At 40.7% G+C, this 21,398-nt stretch overlaps 1 protein-coding gene across 5 annotated transcripts in view; it reads left to right on the forward strand.

Moving 5' to 3' along the window:
- alk (ALK receptor tyrosine kinase) overlaps positions 1-21,398 on the forward strand; it is a 482,106-nt gene that overhangs the window by 415,149 nt on the left and 45,559 nt on the right. For all 5 annotated transcript variants that reach the window (XM_025900878.1, XM_019349050.2, XM_019349049.2 and 2 more), the window contains 6 exons: positions 1,216-1,347; positions 7,616-7,750; positions 8,656-8,759; positions 10,790-10,962; positions 13,932-14,026; positions 20,458-20,574. In XM_025900878.1, the coding sequence (XP_025756663.1) occupies positions 1,216-1,347; positions 7,616-7,750; positions 8,656-8,759; positions 10,790-10,962; positions 13,932-14,026; positions 20,458-20,574 (756 nt within the window). The remainder of the gene's footprint in view (positions 1-1,215; positions 1,348-7,615; positions 7,751-8,655; positions 8,760-10,789; positions 10,963-13,931; positions 14,027-20,457; positions 20,575-21,398) is intronic.

Here is a 21,398-nt window from a genome sequence, read left to right on the forward strand (position 1 = left end):
TTCAGTCTGTTATGCTGGTGCGTGTTTATCATATAAATTATATAAATGTGCCTTGAGATAACTATTGTTGTCACTTGGTGCCATCTAAATAAACCTGAATCCATTCGAACAAAGAGTAAGGGATTATAAAAGTGGATTTATCCTGCAATTTAACTTGGTCTGGCATATTTTCTGCCAGCCTGTGATGCAGAAGTGGTTCCGAAGGTTTTATCATCATGTCACGCAGAACATAATGCAAAATGGAAAACAAAAAGTTAATTCATTACAAACTTCATGTTGAAATTTAGCCAGAATAGTTGTCTCAGCTACCAGCCTGTGCTGCACGCTGCCTCTCCTGCCTTGAAATCGTTATCAGACTTTAACTCCAAGTTCATCTGAGCAGAGAACAAATCTGCATATTACAGATCAAGGGCAAACTACAGTAGGCGCATCCAGTCAGTCATGATAAGAATCACTTCCCATTTTTTTTTCCTCCATGAGAGACGTTGGAAAAAAACAAGATTCCCATCAGTGTACAGTTTTTTTGTTTTTTCTTTCCGCCTGTCTGTTTTGTTCTCTTTGCTGTGATCAGTTTCTGATTATTAAGGTGAAGGTGAGATATCACTTTTCTGATTTGCATAGATATGCAAATGCTCCTGGTTACAATTGAGTTGCTGAGACCGGTGATATCAATTGGTGCCTTTGTTATTATGTGTGTTCTCCCACTCCATGTGTATCTGCTAACTGTATCTGGGTCATGGTTTTTTTTCTTTTCTCTTTGGTGTTTGTGTTCCTTGTCTGATGGATGTGTACTGTATTCAAAGCCAGATGCTCATACTGCGTACGCCAAGTTGATCATGATGGTGCTGGCAGTCAGCTGATGTAACACAAGGTTTACACTCAGGAGTTATATTAGCTGTTATTACTCACTAATAAACTCTTATGTAGTAACTGTATATTTTCTCTGAGTCAGCAAGAAAATAACATATAAATAACACATCAGTCTGAACTTAAACCTAAATCGGGAGACATTTTTCCTTGTCTCCAAAGATGAGGGTTTTTTGTCATTTGTTGTTTTTTGCAGTGCATTCTTTTGATTCTGCTGCCAACAAGCAAAACATCTCCTAAACTCTACCTGAGCTGTGAAAATGCTTTGTTTTCACACACAGTGCCACAGTGCTAGAGTATCTCCTGCAAACCATTATGTCAATTTCTATTTCTTTCTTCTCTGTTTAGCATCCTCGTCCAGCATGAACATCACACTGGAAGGCCAGTACCACTGTAACAACGGGCCTGAGATCCCACTGGACAAACTCTGTGACTTCAGTACAGACTGCCCGCTCGGCGATGACGAAGGCAACGTGTGTCGTGAGTACACCCTACGCACGAGCCGCTGCCCTTTCTGTGTTTTTTTGGATAAAAACAGTGCACATGTGAAGTCGGTCAGCTGTGGTGAGCCTCCTTTAATGAAGCTGTTGCTTCCTGCCCAGCAGAGCAACAACGAAGCGTCTTCATGAGCTTTTCCTGAAAGAAAAGCACAGGGAAAGGCCAAGAAAAAAAAGCCAGCTTGGCGAGCATTTCTCACCCTTGACATATTCTGTAGCTGTTATTTCTATCTCTTTGCACATTTGTTTTGTGCTTTTCTCGAGGCCTAGGAGGAACACTACCAAACTATGCTGACATCTCATTCACAAGTGAAGTCCCCCAGGCCTCGCTGTTTGTGTGTGTCTATGTGCGTGTGAGTCCCGAGGATCTTTTTTTAGTCCTACCTGAATGAGTTTGTGTTGTTTCTGTGACTTATAACCACGCCGTTGAGATCTTTAACCCCTACATGTTGTAGCTTGATTTCAGAGTTCTTCATCCATACTATACTGAGCAAAATTAATTTGCCCACAGTGCAGGTCAGCCTCCCATGTGGTGCTTATTAAAATGATGGCTGCTCCCTCGTGTGTATAGGTTTGCTAACAATGAGAGCTGAAAGATAAGAGGGTGAAAATCCCAGCCAGGCACCGTCTCTCTTTCTACTGGAGGAGGACTTATCAGTGCTAATTGGCCTGAGGGGCTAACCCAGGGGTATAATCTCCATTTGAATACAATGTGTATGTAACATTTTGATTTCAGAAGATTTACTTGGACATCTGAGCATAAGTAACAATCAGTAAAACACAAAGCCGGTTTGTACACGTCGTAGCAATATTCTTGAATTGTGTTTTCAAGACATTAATCAGACTGGTGGCTGCACACTCGTACATCAGAAACAAACAGAGCATGGAAACTCATGTGTAATATTTGACACAAACTAATGGGTTCTGCAGAGAGAGGCTGATTGTTCTGAGTGCATTTCCACACACCTTTTCCACTTTGTGCTCTTGTAATGCTGAGAGTGCATGAAGGCATGAAGGCCAGCTGTCATTTGCTCTGAATTAAGGTTCTGTTTCCGTCTCTGCTTTTTTAAAAGTAACAGTCTTTATCCTTTTTAATTAAGGACAAGGGCTAATTATCCATATGTTCATTCATCAGTCTATCCTTGCACTCTGTTTTTCTACTACTGTAGCTTAAGTTCTATATTTGCTCCATTTACATCACTACAACTCGTAATAATCACCCCTGCTGGCTAAATCACAGCGTTTCCTCTCTGATACGCTATTCTCTGTGATATATCCACAAGTTCATCGTCATCGGATTTGATCTATTTAAATCCTCCATGAGCTTTGCACAGCTCATTGACGGGGGAAAAAGCAGAAAGAGGCAGGAGGAACAAACTTAGCATGTGTCAATCACAAAGATTCCTGACATATAAGAAAAACCAAGTCCCTGTGGGTCTTCCTCACCATCCTACTTCAGCATCATTACACATGAACACATCCTACACTCTTTGTTAGAGAACTTCCTCTGGTTGGCCTGAGTCTGCTGAAATCCTGCAGACACCCCACTTCTTTCCAACGTTAGTTTACCTGCTCATGTGTAGAAATGCTGTTAAAGCTGGATCCATGTAGTAATTCACAGTACTAATGTTTGAGACTCTGCTGCAGTATTGCTATGGCGAGTGCTGATGGTTTTATTTGCTTGTTTATCTGTGGTAGCTTTGATAGCTTTTTAGGGAGTCAGTCTGCTATCAGTATGTGACTGCATGGGGTCAAGTTTACGATTAGATGGAGTCTGTTTGTGATGATAAATTGACAAAAATCACAAATCTCTTGCCGTCTACAAACAAAGAAATTTACATTTACCAGAATCTCATAGATCTGAAACTGAAATTCCACTACAAATATTGACGTAGTTGCTGCAAGACAAGAATTTAATTGCAGTATGACAACCACTTTGTTTTTACATAAGAATATTTCAGCAGAATGCAACCACTTGATTTAAGTCCGCTGCTGCAAAGAGATACGTTACACTCACTGGCGCAGACTGACTCTGCTAGTTTGGAAAATGTTGGCAACGTTTCTGTTTTTATTAATTAAGCAGCAGTTATTTCCAGACTTTCACCAATCAGTCCGAGTCACACCGTGATTGTTTGGAGACAGGTTGACTCCCACCAGGTGTCCTGTGTGCAGTCACTATGCGGTAGAAAGTTGCAAAATTGAAGACAGATTACTTTTAATTTTCTTTTCTTCTCCTGGCGTGTATGTTGATGACACTGCAAGAGAAACGACAACACTGGGTGATTGTTTAAACAGGTTAAAGACACATTCTTATGGCAGAATAATCGTAGTGAAGTGCTAGTTGTTTTTCATAACGACTAATGATCCATTAGGGTGTTACTGTAACCATGAAAAATGGAGGAGAAGCTCCTAATGTGGTTGTTACGGTGTCTGTTCTTACCTAAACCCTGATGATTTTGTAAACTCTTTCAGGTCCCCTACCTCCTCGCCAAACCGTGAAGTTTGCACCATGCCACCCACCTCACACCACATTTCAATACAGACTCTTTCACCGTAACACATCTGATCACTTATCTTGTTTCAACTTTCATTTTCAGTTGCTCTAATCTGTCATTTTAGAATGAAGAGCCCAAAAGATAAAACTTTGATTTCTGAAATTGATTTATTTTTTCCTTTGCCTGTGCTGCACCTCTCTAACAGCTTTAATATAAATCAACCTGACAGTATTCTCCTTAATTCTGCCGACAGGCAAACAAAGAAACGGTAACTGCACACAGTAGCCCCACCTCCTTTGGCAGAGGTAGAAAAATAAAGGCACAAAAATTTATTTTCGTAGGGTGCTTAGCGAGTCATCTGTCGCTACAAAGAACCATCTGCCAGAAAGTTAATTGGCAAACTGGTTCAAAACCTTACCAATATAATGTGCAAATTAAAAGAATTTGGTGATCAAATGTATCAGAAACAGCACTCTGATCAAGTAACTAAAAACATTTGCTGGCCTCTAGACATATCATATTCATCTCAGTCCGGCTGTCGAGACTCAAAAGCCAGATTGAAACTCAAGTTCAAGTTAAGTGTGGGGGTTTTGTCTGTTTTTATGACTTTCTCTACAACTGTACTGAAAATAGAAGATTGGAGTCAGCATTCAACCATTGCTGATATGTTAGACAACCTTTTTTTCTTTATAAAGAGGCTTAAGCCTAAATGCATGGTTAACAATAGTTGGGGTTTTATTAATGGACATTAAATCAAAATGTTGTAGCCTGTAATAATTCGATGAAGCCCATAAAGTCAGATAAGGAGCAACGGGTTACCTTCATAATTTGCTCACAGGCATGTATGCAGGGCCTCCATGTAATGGGGAGAAGTCAAGTAATCAAGTTTTAGTTTCACCTCAGAAGAATAAGATGAAATTCTCGCTGCTCGTATTCATAGACATCTTTGCTTCACATACTGAAGGACACAGGCTTGGAAGATTTTATTTGTGCTTCTTTTTGCGGGGCATTTTTAGCACCAACCAGGTCAAAACTGCTTCGCATGGCGATGTGTCTGCAGTGATTAGCTGCTTTAAAAGCACTCCACTTGCTTTTGTTGCTATATTACAAAAAAAACCCCTGACAAGTGTCCCAAAAAACATCAGTGCAGATTGTTATGAACTGTCTTCTTGTCAAATTGCCATGACAGACAGCACTGAAGTCGTGTTGACATTCGAATGAAAGTGACATTAGAAAGTGAATGACATTGATAAAGATTAAATCATCACAGATTCCTCTATGCAAGCATGATATGAGTTTAAATCTCTTCCCTTTGTATAAACAGACTTTCTGTCTAAGGCGTTTATGTAACAAGGACTGACTCATCACAAGACAGGCAAGAACATGAAATATACTTATTACCCACAAAGTCCAGAGAAGCTTTTTGTTTACTTCAAAAACATCACAGGAAATATCCCTATGAATTTGCTGTTGCTGTTAGTGTTGAAAAGTAAAACTGCTCTTTTGGTGTTTTCTGCAATAACAAAAAGCATTTCAGAGCTGATGTTTTTGAAGAAAGACATTTTGTTTCTCCTTGTTTTGCTTCCTAAAAAATACATGCTGTATGATCTCTCCTCAAGCCAGTTTTCCTTCCCATTATCTGGATGAGGTCATTTCCAAAAAGCATAGCGGTACCACATCACTCAGTCTCTTACAGGTAATAGGCGCTCGCAGACAGGAACTCGGGATGAAAGGAACATAAAGCAAACTTATAGAGGAAACTTTGAAACTGTCAGCTAAAGTTGTTTAAAAATTCAGCAGCGCTTAAAGCATCTAAGGACAACTCATTGTCCTTCTTGGAGGACAGTGCTAGCTTCAGTTTGACTTGTTTGGGCTTAGCATCATTTGATGGTGTGAACTGACTCAAATATTCCTCCAAACGTGCCAGCGAGCGATTCGTCTATTAAGCCGGGAGCATTTTGTTGCACCCGAGAGAAGTGAGTGACTTCGTAAAAGACTGACGTGATGTGCCAGAGTCAAATCAGTTTTCTGCCGGCCCAAAGATAAAGTGGAAAGGGTGAAATTGACAGAGTATGCTTGTTTTATTGATGTAAGTTAATGCAGTCTGAAAGCCAACAGAGTAGCTTTTTTTTTTTTTAAATCCTTGTTTAGCCAAGAAGTAAAACTTTTCAGGTTAAGAATCACAAAAAGGCCAAGTTATAACAGTATGTATGATTGACTCTTGTCATTACGGTGCATTTGCAGCAATTCACTGACTTTATTATTTTTTTTAATCTGTTTTCTGTAAAGAAGCACAGGCTGAAGAAAATTGTCCTGATAATGAAAGATTGAATTATGAAAATGTGCCTTTGATAGAACACTGGGTGTTGAAATACTTGCACTACCTAAAATTGTTTCTAATGTATTCTGTCAGCTATATAACAGAGCATAAGAGGAGAAATGGCTTTTGTAACTCAACAGTTTTGCACTTATTTGTTATGAAGGATTCATGTGCCAGTGAAAACCATGGAAAATTGTAGAATTAACCATTTTTCTCAAAACATTTTACTGGCCTGGGGAAGTTTTAGAGAAGTAAATAATCCCATGGAAGCTTGCTTCAGAAATATCTGTATAATAGAGTGCGTGGTTCAATTAAAATTAACTGAGAGGGAGAAAAAAATCCATACTGATTAAATAATACCGATGTTTGGGGAGATTAATAGAGTCACTTGACGTTATGATGTTCTCTGTGTGAGGTAACCATCACATTTGTAGCTTGTACTTGTACAAACTTTAAATTTGCACAACACCGGATAAATGCCAACTCTAATAATGTCTGGCCTCACTCGAACAAGTGTAAGCTATGACTTGAGAAACACCAAGACCCAGGAGATGCAAATTGAGGACAGTGTAGTAGAGTTCATTTATTTCTCCAAACATTGTTGCCTCCCAGTCATTTATGTTAATCAGGACTACATAATGGCGTTCTCTGGGTTTGACACATTTTATTCAGTAAACATCTTAGTGGTGTGTCAGCCTTAATTAAATATTTATTTTTTATTAAAATGACTAACTTATTATGGAATTTATTATAGCATATGTCACAGCATAGCATCGTAAATTGAGTTGTTATCTTTCATGTATGCACAAATGTTTCAGTCAGAGAAGGGTAATTGGTAAGCACCTGTATTGTGAGCTCTGGCTATGAAACTGTAACAAGGAGACACACGCCTCTCTTAGCTTGTGTTGTACCCGCTACACAATCCAATAATTCCAACGTTTTCACTGTATTATTGATGTGCAGACTCACTTTGCTTGTGCCATTCTGCAAAATTTCTAGCTGATTGGCATCCCCAAAAGAAATGTCACCATCTCAGCTTTCTCATTTCCCCTCAGACTCTTTCCTGTCTCCCCCTCTAGACACATCAGGGCTCTTCCATTTTCTGCTTCTGTTTCTAGTGTCTGTCTGAGAGCCCACCTTCACCACAGCTCAGTCCTAATTTCCCCCAACACATCGAGTCCTGTGAGCCATTAGTCCGCACCCCTTGTGCTTCTCTCCTCTCAACCTTCTTGCCTTCACTGTCGCTCAACTCCTTGATCGCCAGCCTCCACCCTAGCCCTGTCCTTTTTCTCCTTGAAAATTTGGCTGGCAGTGTTCACTCCACTTTCTTCTTTCACCCTGCTGCTGGCCCTGTCCAGTCATTATGTGCCCCCCCTCGCTTTTCTTATCTTCTTTGCCTCTCCTCCCCTGATATATTCTTTCCTGTCTCTCTCCAGGCCGTTTTCTCAATGGCAGCTACTGCTCTTTTGAAGAGGGCGAGTGTAGCTGGCAGTCAATAACAGGCCGCGGTCTCTCCTGGAAAAGACTCCAGTCACCAGTCAAGGCAACCAGACAGACCTGCCCATCATCAGGTAGCTCAGACACGCCTTTTATCACATCACGAACACAGCTCTGATCCAACTGTGAGATGACTCGTTTGCAGGCTCTTTTAAGTTTGAGCAGTGTGGCCTCATTGAAACTGACTTCAAACGAGTTATCGGGGCATTTTTTTTTCACTTGATCTTAATTTTGAATATTTGAGTCTTGAATTTGTGAGCGTGGAAGGAAAACACAGCCCATCTCAATATAGCTCAAGCATGTAGACTCTTGTGACTCCAGTTCATCATCAGTGCAGTGACTCAAGTGGGTCTCATGATGGGATTTTAAAGTCTTGCTTTGCTGTGGCTTGTTTTTGTTCTCAACTATTTGCAGATCTCTCAGCGGTAGAGTGTGGGGGAACTATAAATGGAGCACTGTAATTTTACACTGTGATCATAACCTTTGGGGTGAGAGTTTAAAGCCTTTAGTTTAATCAGTTATAGTTCAGAATAGAGAAAATTCCGGGGAAACCCATCAAAACGGTCACCAAATTATTATTGTCACCTTTCTAAATTTTCACTAACATCGCATTATAAGACAAAATATCAATATTCCAATCTTCCTTTTGTTATGCAATTAGCAATACATGTACTGTTATACCATGAGTATTGTGGTTGACGTTTCATGACAGTATTGTATCAAGTAATACTCTGTGATCCCCACCCTTAGAGTTTTAAAATGATCTCAAGTATAGCCAGTGCTCTGCCCTGCACTAGTAAACAATGTGATCTTGAGCTTTTCCTTTGTTCCTCTTCTCCATTATTTTTTATTGAATTCACCCAGGTAGGTTTTGAGTAACCTCGCTGGCAGACAAATGGCAAAAAAAATAAATAAATAAAAAAAGATTTTACATTTCTGACACTTATCTTTGTTATGGATGTGTGTGTGTGTGTTAAAGGTGCTACATTCACTGTGGAGGGAGGCCAGTCTAAAGGTCAGCGTGGCTCAGCATTACTGAGGAGTCCTCTCTTTCCTCCTCCTTTAAGAAACTCTCCGTGCACCGTGAGTTCCTCCACATACTGCTCACTCGGTCTGTCTTTCCAGTCTCACATTCAGAACAAACCAAGGGCAAATGTTACAAACTACCAACAACTGCTGTGATTCTTTAAAAAAAATGTGGCTTTAGTTGATAATCATCCATATCTCAGCTGAAAGGACAGCTGCCCCTACTAGACTTTATCAGCAGGTAAAAGCCGGGGACTTGGTTGGAGTGTGTCCACCTGATTTGTTTTTAAAGCAGCTTGAAATAGTGCAGAGCTGAATTTTAACCCCAAACTAAATTATTTCAAAAAGAGAACAGGACTGCTGTCATTGTTAGCTCTAACTCTCCATGATGCTATATTTACCTGATGATATACACTTTACCTTTAAGAATGATACACGGCAGATATACTAATGTTTGCAGTTTAAGTTTTAGCAGGTCAGTACACTTGTTATTGATTTGTTAGGCAGCTAATTCCAGCTAATACATATTACACACAGTAAGGCTGTTTTTACTTTGAAAATGTAAGATGAGTTATTTTTTAACATAGGATTGTGTGATTTTTTGAAATAAAATATAAATATTCATGACAAATAAGCAAAAAAATTGCATAAAATGCCACTTAAATAGCATTTTTATGTTTTTGAATCAGCATATAACCTTGACTTACTTTATTTCTTGAATATGATCCCAGTAACATCTTTGGAAATCAAGCAGTAACCAGCCACGACAGCTGGTTAGCACTGAGCCATCTGTATTTCCTGTGAGACCCTGAGAGACAGTGAGGCTGACCTCGTCAGTCACGGGTTCACACATATCGCAAGTGATGCATTATTAAGATCGTGATATGCACAGAGCAGGTCTCCAGGTAAAAAAAAAACCTTCTGTACTTGACATCTTGATTGATGCTGCTGCATCTTTGATTAGTCAGATATTAATATTTCTCAGCACAGCGACCTTTGACCTTTTGTGCACATGGAAGAAGTTAAGTTGGATATGCTGAGCTGATTAAAAGGTCAAAAAGGTCGGAAAACAAGAGAGCAAGTTAGCGCAACTTTAGAAGAAAAACACAGAGAAAAACTCCATGGAGGAAAGAAAAAAGACGGGAAGAAAAACAAGAAAAACAAAACAACAAAAGTGATGTTGCTGCTTCTTAAGGTGCACATCAGAGGTGTCTTAGGTTTGTGGAGAGCAATGCAGGCCGTAATGCGCCGCTGCTCACAGCTTCTTGGCACGCAGCCAAAGATTAGCAATGATTCCAGATTAACGCTCTAAATCCGTCTCTCTACACTGAACCGGTGCTGTTCAGCCTGGCCTGTCCGCTCTTGGACAACTTTGTTGAGGATATTAGCTTTGGGTATTAGCCACAGACCGCTTTCACTTTCATGTTATTCCCAGTGTGCACGGTGCAGCGCCTGTAATCTTGATGTTTAAATGTTCACCATGTGGTCTCGCAGTTGATAAGAACCAAAACCTGCCATCCATTGGCACAATGCAAGCATTCATCCTAAAAGTGTTGAATTTAGTCATCAGGCTTAAGTCAGCATCTGTTCCACTTAAATGGTGAAACAAGAATTATGTTCTTGGCTTCAAGAAACGCTGGAGAGGGACGTGGTCACATCCTGAGACTTCCTTTTGCTGTTCAATTCTCGTGACAGCCTGTGTGTTGTTTAATTTTCAGCAGGTTTAGACCCAGCATATCCCTCCTGGAAAAGACAGTGTTCGGCTGATATGTGTTGAAGCATGCAGGCTGCAAAATAACCCAAATTATAATCCTGATTGAATTCTATTAATCTTAGAATAATTAGAAGTGAACAGATGGCTGTTACTGATTAATCTCAGTACAATTTTAAATGCATTCCCCCTTGACTGATAACACATTTGGCTGGTTTCCTTCAATTCTAAAATGCTCAAAGGACGTTAAAGTTGCTGGTGTATTTATAGTTATATTTATACTAACACTCACTATATGTCTCAGAAATCATCAACGCAGCTCTGTTTTAAGCTGTAGTGCACAGTGATCATTTCAAATCTCATCCTACTTTCACAGGTGCGATTCTGGCTGTGCTTCGCGAACTTCCAGAAGGGGGCGCTGTCTCTGTGGATCGTGGAGAACAGCACAGGCCCCGACAAGCCGCGCCAACTCTGGCATTCAGCCACCGAACCCAAATCTGAAAGAGGCTGGAAACTCGTCACACTTCCCCTTTACGGGCTGGCAGACTGGTATGACAAGTGCTTGCCTGTTTCACCGCATGTCAGGCAGCTGTGATTATATCAAGGCAACGTGTTTGGACTGTCTGAAGGCATCAAACTGGCAGTTCCACTTTGAAGTGTTTAAGAGCAGTCATCGTCAGTCATCCGACTCTGATCCCAACAAACCTCTGACATGCTCACACAAATACTAACGCGCTCCCACAGCAAAAGAAGTCTTAAGAAACATGATAGAGAAGTTCTTCCTTATAAATGCAGATTTTCAGCATTTTCATTCCATTTTCTGGGAACATTTCCTCTGAGTTTCACAAAACTAATGAATCCCATAGGGACCCCAGTCTTATACAATGGACCTGCCATGTGTACACTTGTACAAAATATCCACTCTTTATTCCACTTGTCTGTGATGAAAAAAAGATAAATCAATACACAAGGCTCTCTCCACTTGCTATGCCTTCCAATTAGCTACGGCCCTGATTTCCCCTCACTGAAGAGAGAAATTTAAAAAAAAATAGAAAAAAGTAAGAAAAAAAATCACACACACACAAGAAACTCCAGATACGGTATTTCATCTCTGTTTGCCTGACTGGGGGTTTCTTTGCCATTCAAGCTTGGATAATCCCGCTCCCCTGTGAGTGATTAATTTTTGATTCCTGGGTTATGTAGTCAGCTGTGCTTGTGCTCTTAATTAGAATGTCATGTCCGTAACCACGAGGTGAACCTGCCAGACTTTGCACAGTGACCTTTGTAGAGCTTAAATAGAATCAGAAACACAGCTTAAAGTGCAGGCAGAAGTCAGGGTATAGCAGAAAGTAAAGAACATGCAGAATATGTGGGCTGGCATGGTGTAATGTACTGAAAAAAACCCAAATAAATCACAGTGACACAAACCTCAGCTGACTCAACGGGACCAAGCCGTGACTGTTTCTTGATTTATAGAACTCTTATCTGTTACAGGTTATGCAACTGCCATTGCTGCATCAATCGGCAAATGCACTTATTCACTATATTCCAGCAGAGTTAGATCACAGGACTGATATTGCTCTGTTCAGAGCCAGGATATGGTTAGTTGAACTTGGCATGAAGACTCAGGAAACAGTAGATCTGGGTCAAAATCCAACATCAAACCTTCTTTAATACTCGCAGATAAACATGTTATGAAATGGCTCTTAGTTCCCTGTCAATATTTTCTCGATTTGATATTTAACTTATAAACCAGGGGTATGAAACATAACGCTAGAGTAGTAATTAGGTAACATAGCAATTAAATTACAGATAAGTTCTAGTTTTTCACTGTACTATAGAAATTTATATTTTAAAGGGATCTTTCTGCGAGTGAACAAAAATTTTCTGTTTTATAATTATAGGACATTCTGCAAAACACTTTTGTAATTTTACACATTGATCTCTTACTATTTAAGTCCAGAGAGTTTTGCTGACAGATTTCTTTCATTTACTAAAGGAGCATTTCTTTATCATGTTGAAGAACTGAGAAATGCTGTTGAAATTGCCCTTCTTTTTCTTTTGTGTATATAAACTTCTTTACACCAACAGAAGGGGAGTTTTACTGGTCTGGCCAATATAAGATCAAAGTGGGCTGTACATATGGATAGCATAGCATTGGCTTAGTTAGCAATAAGTCTGTGTGGGTTTTCTCCAGGGACTCAAGCTTTTTCACAACAGTCCAACATGAATCTTAGGTTCATTAGTGATCATAAATTGGCCTTAGGTGTGGATGCAGATATGGAGGTGTGAACGGCTGATTCTTTGTGTTAGCCCTGTGGCAGAATGGGAGAGGCTCCAGCTCCGCCTTGACCCTAAATTTGATAAGAGGTTGAGAGGATGGGTGGGTGTTAGTTAGCACTATTCTAAGTTATCTGTTACAAAAATAAATGAATAGATAACTGATAATTCTAAAATGTAGCCATACAGTCTGTGCATGTGCCACAAAACCCTGTATGAATGAGCACCGGGTGCCAGTGAAAAGGAAAACCTCCCATTTAACAGGAAGAAACCTTCAGCAGAACCGCACTCAGGGAGGGACAGCCATCTCCCATGACTGGCTGGAGATGAGAGAAAAGAGAGATGACAGAGAGAAACAAGACAACAGGCAAATTAAAGGAGAGAGAGAGTCAGAATGCAATAACTGGTAATGATTAATGCAGAAGTGTGTGTATAAACACAGGGAGTGAAAAGAGATGAGCAAAGAAGAATCACTCAATGCATCATGGGAAGCTCAGCAACAGCCTAGGCCTGTTGTATCATAACTAAGGGGTGATTCAAGGTAATTATAAATTTTAAGTTTTAATCCTAACTTTAAAGTAGAGTCAGTGTCTGTCTTCAAAATCTAAACTGGGAGCTGGTTTTGTAGTAGGGGGCCTACGGACTGAAGACTCAGCGTCCCATTCTACTTTTGAAAACTCTTGGAAGTATAAGTAACCCTTCAGTCTGAGAGCGAAGTGATCTGTTAGGATAATAAGAGGCTATGAGGTTCAAGCTTGCTCAGTTTAGCTCATACATTAGCACTCAGTCATTTCATCACAATATGGTAGATTCTGACTCCAATAAACAACAGTTTCCGAGTCAGTGGGTGACATCATGGTGGCTACATACAGGCTTTGATCCAACTTCTTCTTTTTACCATACAGATGTGAGATCAGTTTTTCCACCTAACATCTGGTGAGACAAAAGCCTTGAAAATATTAAAGTGTCGCCTTGAAAGTTTGCGATTAAAGCTCTTCTCTTATATATGTTTAACTATAACCATGACAATGAGTTTGATCTTCATAAAAGTCAAACTGCCCTTTTTTTTTTCTCTGTTAAATAGCTAACCTTGTGACACACAATGCACACTCTCAAAAGCCAATTCTCAGTGGCAGTTTTCTTAAAGCACAATAAATTATCTCTCTCATTATTTCAGACAGAAGCTGTCTCACCATTCACAGGTTGTGAGATGTTAAAACTCATCTGCCTCTCCACAGGTTCTTTCTCTATTTCAGCACTGAAAATGGTCCTGGACCCGGTTCTGCTATTTCTGTGGACAACGTCTCTTTCAGCATGGACTGCTTCTTGGCATGTGAGTGTTTTTAAAAAGCATTTACTCCTCCTTTTTTTCGTAATTACTTATCAGGCTGTGGCTGAATTATAGAAATTGTTTGACTGATTGCTTGATTGATTGGCCGTGACATGTACAAAGAGGAAAAACTGGGGAGGATAAAAAGTAAAAGAAGAATTTCTACTTCAGAGAAACTTAAGTAAACAGTCGAAGTTACCCAAGGCAATTCAATTAATAATCAATACGGGTCAGCCTCATGTTCATGTTTCACAGAGATGAGATTTAAGTGAGCATCAGTTTAAACCTTTGGAAGAATTCATCAAGGATTTACTTTTTCATTATTTATTTATTCCTACCCATAATATGGCACGCTACATGCTTGCACAAGACTTTTCGTAAGACCTATTTTGGACTTCTCAGTAAAGATTCCTGCTCTGTTGCTCTCTCCGTTAAATGTACTGCTGCTTTCCCTTTAGACAGACTGACAGATCTCTATGGAAATGATATGTAATAGTAAATTCCTTAAAGCACTTTCTTTGAGAACCTCGGACGTGTCCTGAAATGTCAGAACTGGTGCTTGCTGATTCACGAGGGCTTATGTTCCAATGTCACACTGCTCGCTTATAAAGGTCAAGCTTTCCGTCACCTTTCCAGATATTTTTGTGTCATAATTGAGATGGTTTATCAGTATAAAAACACGAGTGAGATGACAACCATGTAAGAATGAGAATGAAAGGTTAGGAGTTCAGTGCCTCCTTCCATCTGTGCCTATCAGAAGGAACCAGTTTGAACTGTGAGTTGAATAGTAATGTGTGAGAGCATCCTTTGCCTGAATATAGCTCAGACGATGTGAACTTTATTTAAATATAACAGTGCCTTCACCCTGGGCAAAAAAACAACAACAAAAAAGACAAGGGCATGAGTGGTACCCACAGATAGACAGTTGTTTGTTTTCCCCGGGTTTAATTTGATATCTCGTGATAGTTGGTTGATTATAACACTGGCCAATTTCAAGCTTTTTGTGGCATCACACGTGATTCCTATAGCCACTGAAAAGTCAAAAACAAGGTGTGGGGAAAAAAAGATTTAGTTCAGGACCACTGAAGTCAACAAGAGATTAATGTTACCATCTGCAGTAATTTATATTTGGCAGCATGGCTCGCCTCTGGGATCTTCCGCGCACGGCTGGAGAGCTGGAGGCAGCACTGAAGTGCGCAGGCATCAGGGACAACAGATATGACATTGATCTAGTCAAACACAGCCTAAAAGGAGGAATCGTAGTAGAGGTGGGTTGCATAGCGGCTTGCAGGGTAGGGCAGGCTAAAGCAGCTTAAAGAGCCTTCCCTTTATACCCCGTTGAATTAATAGAAAGGTATCAGACGATCAGCTTTTGTGTGGGCTGGTTTTGAGACCAGCTGATATTCTGGGATCACACCTGAGATTTACTTTGTGTCCTACCTGAACTAATGATGTGCTTGATTCAACAATAATAAAATAACAAAATGAAACAAGCAAACCCACTCTGTAAACTAAACTGAATTGGAAACAAAAATGAAATTAATGAATAATGCAAAAGTGTTATGACTTTGATATAATTACAACAACGCAATGAAAGATAAAATGTTGAAAACTGTTCAGTTATTGCGTGAGCTACCGAAGCATGCTATTTAAGGAGCACTTTTCATGCAAATGTAAAAGAAAAAATAAATGTGAATGGCAAACAGAATCTGTGCTGTATCACCGTTAGATGATTAATTTTTTCATCAAATTGAGATATAATCTCAACACTACTGCCGTAACTCTGAAATGCAATCAGATAGCGTAGCTTTATCTGGGGTATATGATTGAGAAATTGTTGTTGATCCAGGCTGGAGCTTTGTCACCTTCACCCTGTGCCGTACAGGCTTTCTGGATCACGGACTCTTTATTTAAAGAGATTAAGTTTTCCAGCAGATATTTGCACAACAATTTGCCTGTTATGTCCTCCAGAGCAGAGGCACTGGTGTGGCAGTGCTGAAGGATCACTCATTCCTGTTGCACTCACTTCTCAGATGGCAAGTTCTTAATCTGGACCCGGTATCTATTACCTACTGCTACACTTGACACAGTCACTTTTTATCGCCTATCAATCAGACTGGTTGATGGGAGATGCTGAAGCTCAGCAAAAGATGTGATTTCCAGGAGTGATCCCAGTGACTGATTAGCATGATGGATTCCTGAACGGGAAGGCTCAGCCTTGTAATGTGTTTCGGTGAGAAAACATAGTGCGAACACATTATGCAGAGGATCAGCCACCCGTGGCCTCTTTCCTACATTTCTACAGGCTTTTGTGTGATGTATAGTTTGGCAAGCATTTGCGCTTGATGATGCATCCATTGCCCTTCAGGTGTTGGACCAGACTGTCATTTTTATCATTTTATCCTCAGCAGAATCAATAAATTAGTTTATTGGGTTAGACAGCGCAGGAAGTTCATCCTTTTCTCTCTGGCATGTGCCATAATTTCTTTTCCCACGCACTCAGATGCATTAACAGGAGGAAGCAGCTGCTTCTATAGAGATCCCCAAACATTAGAGTGTGCCTCCTCAGTACCCGGTCCTTGACTACGCTGAATAGTCGTAATAGCACTTCTCCAAAGGTTTACCTCTGCAAAAGATGAGGTTAAATAGTTGTTCTGAAACCTGAATCGACAGTTATGTAGTGATGTCTTTACTGGCTGTATCCGTGTAGCCGTCATGTAACTTGGGTATCAAGGGACTACAGAAATTTGTTCATTTTAGCAATTATCACTTGCACATGTCTGTGTTAATAAACATGACACAGCATGTACCAGCAAGTGCTAATGTTCTACAGTCTCCCGATGCATTCAGAGCGGCGGCATGTGGTGCCAGTTGAAATCAGTTTTCATTCCCTAGACATCAAATATGCCGTATTTGGTCAGCAGTAGTGATGCTGTGGTGTAGATCACACTTCCAACTTTTTACATATGGAGGCTTACTTGAAGTCATGTTGTGACAGTACCCCGAATCCTAATCTTTTCCTTAATCTACTAACCCTAAACCTAACCAGAAAGTGAGAGTGAAAGTAAGAAGCAAATAAGGAATCAGTGGAATAATAAAAAAAAGTAAAAACCAAAGCTCTGCTACAGGACATGAACTTCAATCTTTTGGCAGATAGCTTGTGACTCACTTCACCTTCCAAACACGGATTACCGGTGCTTGTCGTATCTCTGTGGCAGCAGCAACTCATAACAGAAGGGCACTATTTGACACTTTCGGATGAAAATGTGTTGTTTATTCATTCCATGTGTGGCCAGGTCCGGGTTTATCAGCAGCTTTATTCTCTTATTTTTGCAGCAGCGGATCAATCAACATTCACAGCAAAGGTTTAGATATGGCATGTGCAAGTAAACAGAGAAATAAATGGAAAAATGTTGTATTTTTGTGCAGCATTTGAGACAACGTGTAGGAGATTTAGTCTCCATATGGTCAGAAACTGACTGTCAACATGATCAGTCTGTGTGGATACTTCTGAGAGCTATCACAATCTGGAGATATTTTGAGCTTGTGCTTGGGAGGTAACAAGGTGAACCCCCCCACCCTTCTCTCTGTGGCTGGCCTCTGGTGAGCTTCAGGTAGCTTACGGCGCCCTGCTAATGAACAGTGACAGCCACGCTGGCTGTTGCCTTGCCCTGTGGTTCATGCTGCTCCGTGGTGGACCTGCTGAGTCTTTCTCTTGCTCCAGCGGCATACCAATGCTGTGTGCAGCAGCTCTGTGTGTTCCTTAGTTCTGCAGCAGCGTGTTACCATGCTGAGAATAACAATGCTGTGAGCTTTATTAGCAACTTTGTTGAAAATATAAGAAGTTCCTGAGCTCGTGTGCCGCAACACTTCTAAGAATCTTTCACTGGTGTGTAGGTTTTCTTTTTTCTTACTCTCACAATCAAACACATTGCAGTGACTTGCTTGCTGTGATCCATCAAATCTGCACATAAACTCTATCAGTATCAAAGCTCCCAAGCAGTGAAGAGTTGGACAGTCATATTAATTTGAGGATTACAGGGCTAGGGAATGAGCTATTGATTTTTATGCTGGCTGATTTTAAGAAAGCAGTGCTGAGGGTTTTTAAGCTTTGAAGACAAAAATTACAAGATTCCTTTACCCCGAGGCATTTTCAGTCGAGACCAAAGCCATCTGATTCAGTACAGAGCTTTGGTGTATATTTAAAGCCCAACTTTTAATGATAGATATTACCCAGAGGAACTCAGGTGAAGCTGCGGCTCAAGTGTACAGAACATTAGGGTCAAGATGTTTGCTCTGAGTTAAAGCGAGCAGGTTTTTTTCCTGACCAGATGCAACTCTGGCACATAGTAGCTTTCTAAACCTTTCAGCTGTTGAGGGAGTCCCCTGCCATATTGTCATAAATGGTGAGCCTTCAGCCTGAAGTGACAGGGGAGCCAGAGAGGAGAAGAGGGAATGTTGTTGTGGTAAAATGATTACAGAGATAAAGATGAAAAGTGTTGTTTTTGTCCCCCGACACTGACATAATGACAACGAAGAGAGCAGGCCTGATTTGTTTCCACCGTGGAGGCGAATGACACGATGTGGGGAGCTTATTGGCTCGTCACAATTAGTGAAGTTGTAGTTGGATTTCAGCTTCTTATTTGAGTCTTTTCCAGCATCTTGCAAACAGCACTGACTCATCGGTGGGTTTCCAGTGTTATATGGAGCTGCAGGTTTTTACTCCAGTACTACTCGTGGCTCAGAAAAGCAAAGATGGAGAGAGAAATTCTCATGAACCTCTAAATCATCCTTTGCTGCTGTTTGCCATTCAGGGCAGCCCTATAGAGACTATCAGGCAGCTACAGTACAAACAAACTGTGTGCCATTCTGCTGGTGAGTAAGACAGGCCAGTCTGCAGCTACAAACCTTCTCTTTTCTCTCGCTGTATGAAATGCAAATAGACCCTGTAACCATGTAATCATCCTCTTGACAGTCTGTTCGATATGCAAACCAAACCAAAAATAGAACTTCATATGCAGGTCATATGCACAGAAGAGCATCATTTATGATTTATTGTCTGCATGCTTCAAGTTTCTACACTGAGCACATTGAAAGTGTTAAAAATAAACCTGCCAGTATTTGGCCGTGTAGCTGCAACAGTTTCTTTTGTTTTAAAGCCGAGTGGGAAGCCTGACATCTCTGTGTGGCATGTGTGCACCTTTGCTGCTAAAGTGACATATCAGAAGCAGGGCTAGCACAACAGCAGGCTGTCGAGATCTGAACCCGCCCCCCTCATTTGTTGTCGTACAGTTGTGTGACGGCAGCATTATCGGAGCAACACATCTCAGCAAAGCTTATCTGACATTTTTGGAAAATAATCTCAGTTGTACAAGAGTCCTGTGCATTCACATCAAACCACAGGGGTCATGTACTAACAAACCTCTGAGGGCTTTATTCTGCACAACGGTATATCAAAGAAATGAGATGCTGGGCAGAACTCTCCAACAGAAGCATGGCCTCTCCTTGGAAACAGAGCTCAAGCCACACATGTACGAGCTGAAACGTAGCTGGCTTTACAGAAATAAGTGAAACCTTTGCTCGTGCCAGTGCATGCTCTGCAGTCGCTCCTGTATCGACTATTTAGATTTCACTGTATTGTCCTGCAGGATGTTGTTGGACATTATTTGTTTTAATCATTCCAGGAATTTCTCATTACGTAAATGAATTGCGTTACGTTCAGTTGACAGCATTACATTGATTGTTCTGGGTGCCTACACAGATTTCTTTAACACCAGTCTTTTGTACCGCTGATTGCAGTGAATGGACCTAATCAAAAAACATGGATTCAGTCAAACAACAATAGGAGCTCCACCTCTATTGAAAACCTGAGAATGGGGACAGGGGCACATGCTTTTTTTTAAGGTTAACATCCAGTCATTTTAGTAGTTAAAATTCTACCTTACTTTAACATCTTTGGGAGAAAAAACACTCCCTGCTCTCTGTCTCGAGCCCTTATCTGTGGGAGTTTTGCCTTCAAGACTTAATTCTGGGTTAAAATTTGAGGCAGAAGAGATCAAGGTACCAACAGGTTTATGATCTCAGTCCTGGGAATGCAGTGAGGCCAGAGGCTTGATGGATTGCTACAAAATACCCAGACTGAATGTGCTTACCCATCTACAGTAGGACAGAGGCAGGCAGAGATGGAGTGGGGCTCGCTTGTTATGCATTCGTCTCCTCCTGTATGGCCAATGGTGGTACAAATGAAAGAATGACCCCTGCTGGTGGGTCCGCATTTCTGTGCCAGCAAGGGGTTTGCAGTTACTGTGCCTTTATTTTATTTTTTTTAACTTTTCTTCAGTATAAGAGCAACAGGATTTTTATTTATTTTTTGTTGCTGTATATAGTGTGACAACACAGACCCTTCTCAATAAATCCATTGTGTTCTATTTCAGCCAATGGCGAGTTTCCACCGGTGGTAACCACACCCAGGCTGCCGTTTAGACCAACTATCGGGACTCCGCCCCCTTCCATTAGGAGCCCACCGATGATCTTCCCCACCACAGATTACTGTAAGTGCAAGTTTGATTGCTACCATTCAGCTGAAAGTGAGCGATGGTCAGCTCAGATGCGGTTTCACTGTACAGGAGAGCTGTCTCCATCTCCTTCTGTCTCTTTCCTTCACTTCTCTTCTTTTTCCTCCTACATCAAACTCACACAGACCCCTGCTTCTCGCATGTAATACTGATTCCCTCTTATCCCACACGTGCTAAGCCTGGCACAAGGCATGGACTGCAACAAAGTAAGTGTGCCCCCTACTGGTGTGTCCCACATCCACATTTGAGCGAGTGCTGCAGAGCTCTCCTTTGGCATTAAATGGAGCAGGACGGGCAGTTTTGAAGTGTAAAATCCGCCAATTTGTCTCCTGAGAATGTCAATGGAGTCGGTTACACAGGCTTGACATTTTCCACCTCACACTCTCTCACTTCTGTGCTTCAAAAGGTTAAAGACAAGCAAGAGATTCAATTTCTATATTTAAAGTCATAACTTGGAGTTACTTTCATATCATACCTGTTCTGAAACACATTTCTTGAGCTAGAAGCTTTGAAGTACTTTGAGACACGCTGAAGTAGTTGAGGTTTTTCTGCTGAAAGTTATCAGGCAGTTCGACTTTGGAGAAACACATGATGGAAAATTGTTTGTGAAGAACATGTTCCCTCTATTTGAATGGGTACCTTTTGTATTCTGAAATTATTTCCACCAAGCGTGAATACAAAACACTTCATACGAATTTTAAATACATGTGAGCTGTTTTTCCAGTCCGAACACGATTGGTATGAGCTGCATTCTCTCACTCTAGGACTGTAATTGGATTCATCTATATCTTGTTTTCTCT

This window comes from Oreochromis niloticus, linkage group LG19, assembly GCF_001858045.2.
Source record: "Oreochromis niloticus isolate F11D_XX linkage group LG19, O_niloticus_UMD_NMBU, whole genome shotgun sequence".
In the NCBI taxonomy this organism is placed as follows: domain Eukaryota; kingdom Metazoa; phylum Chordata; class Actinopteri; order Cichliformes; family Cichlidae; genus Oreochromis; species Oreochromis niloticus.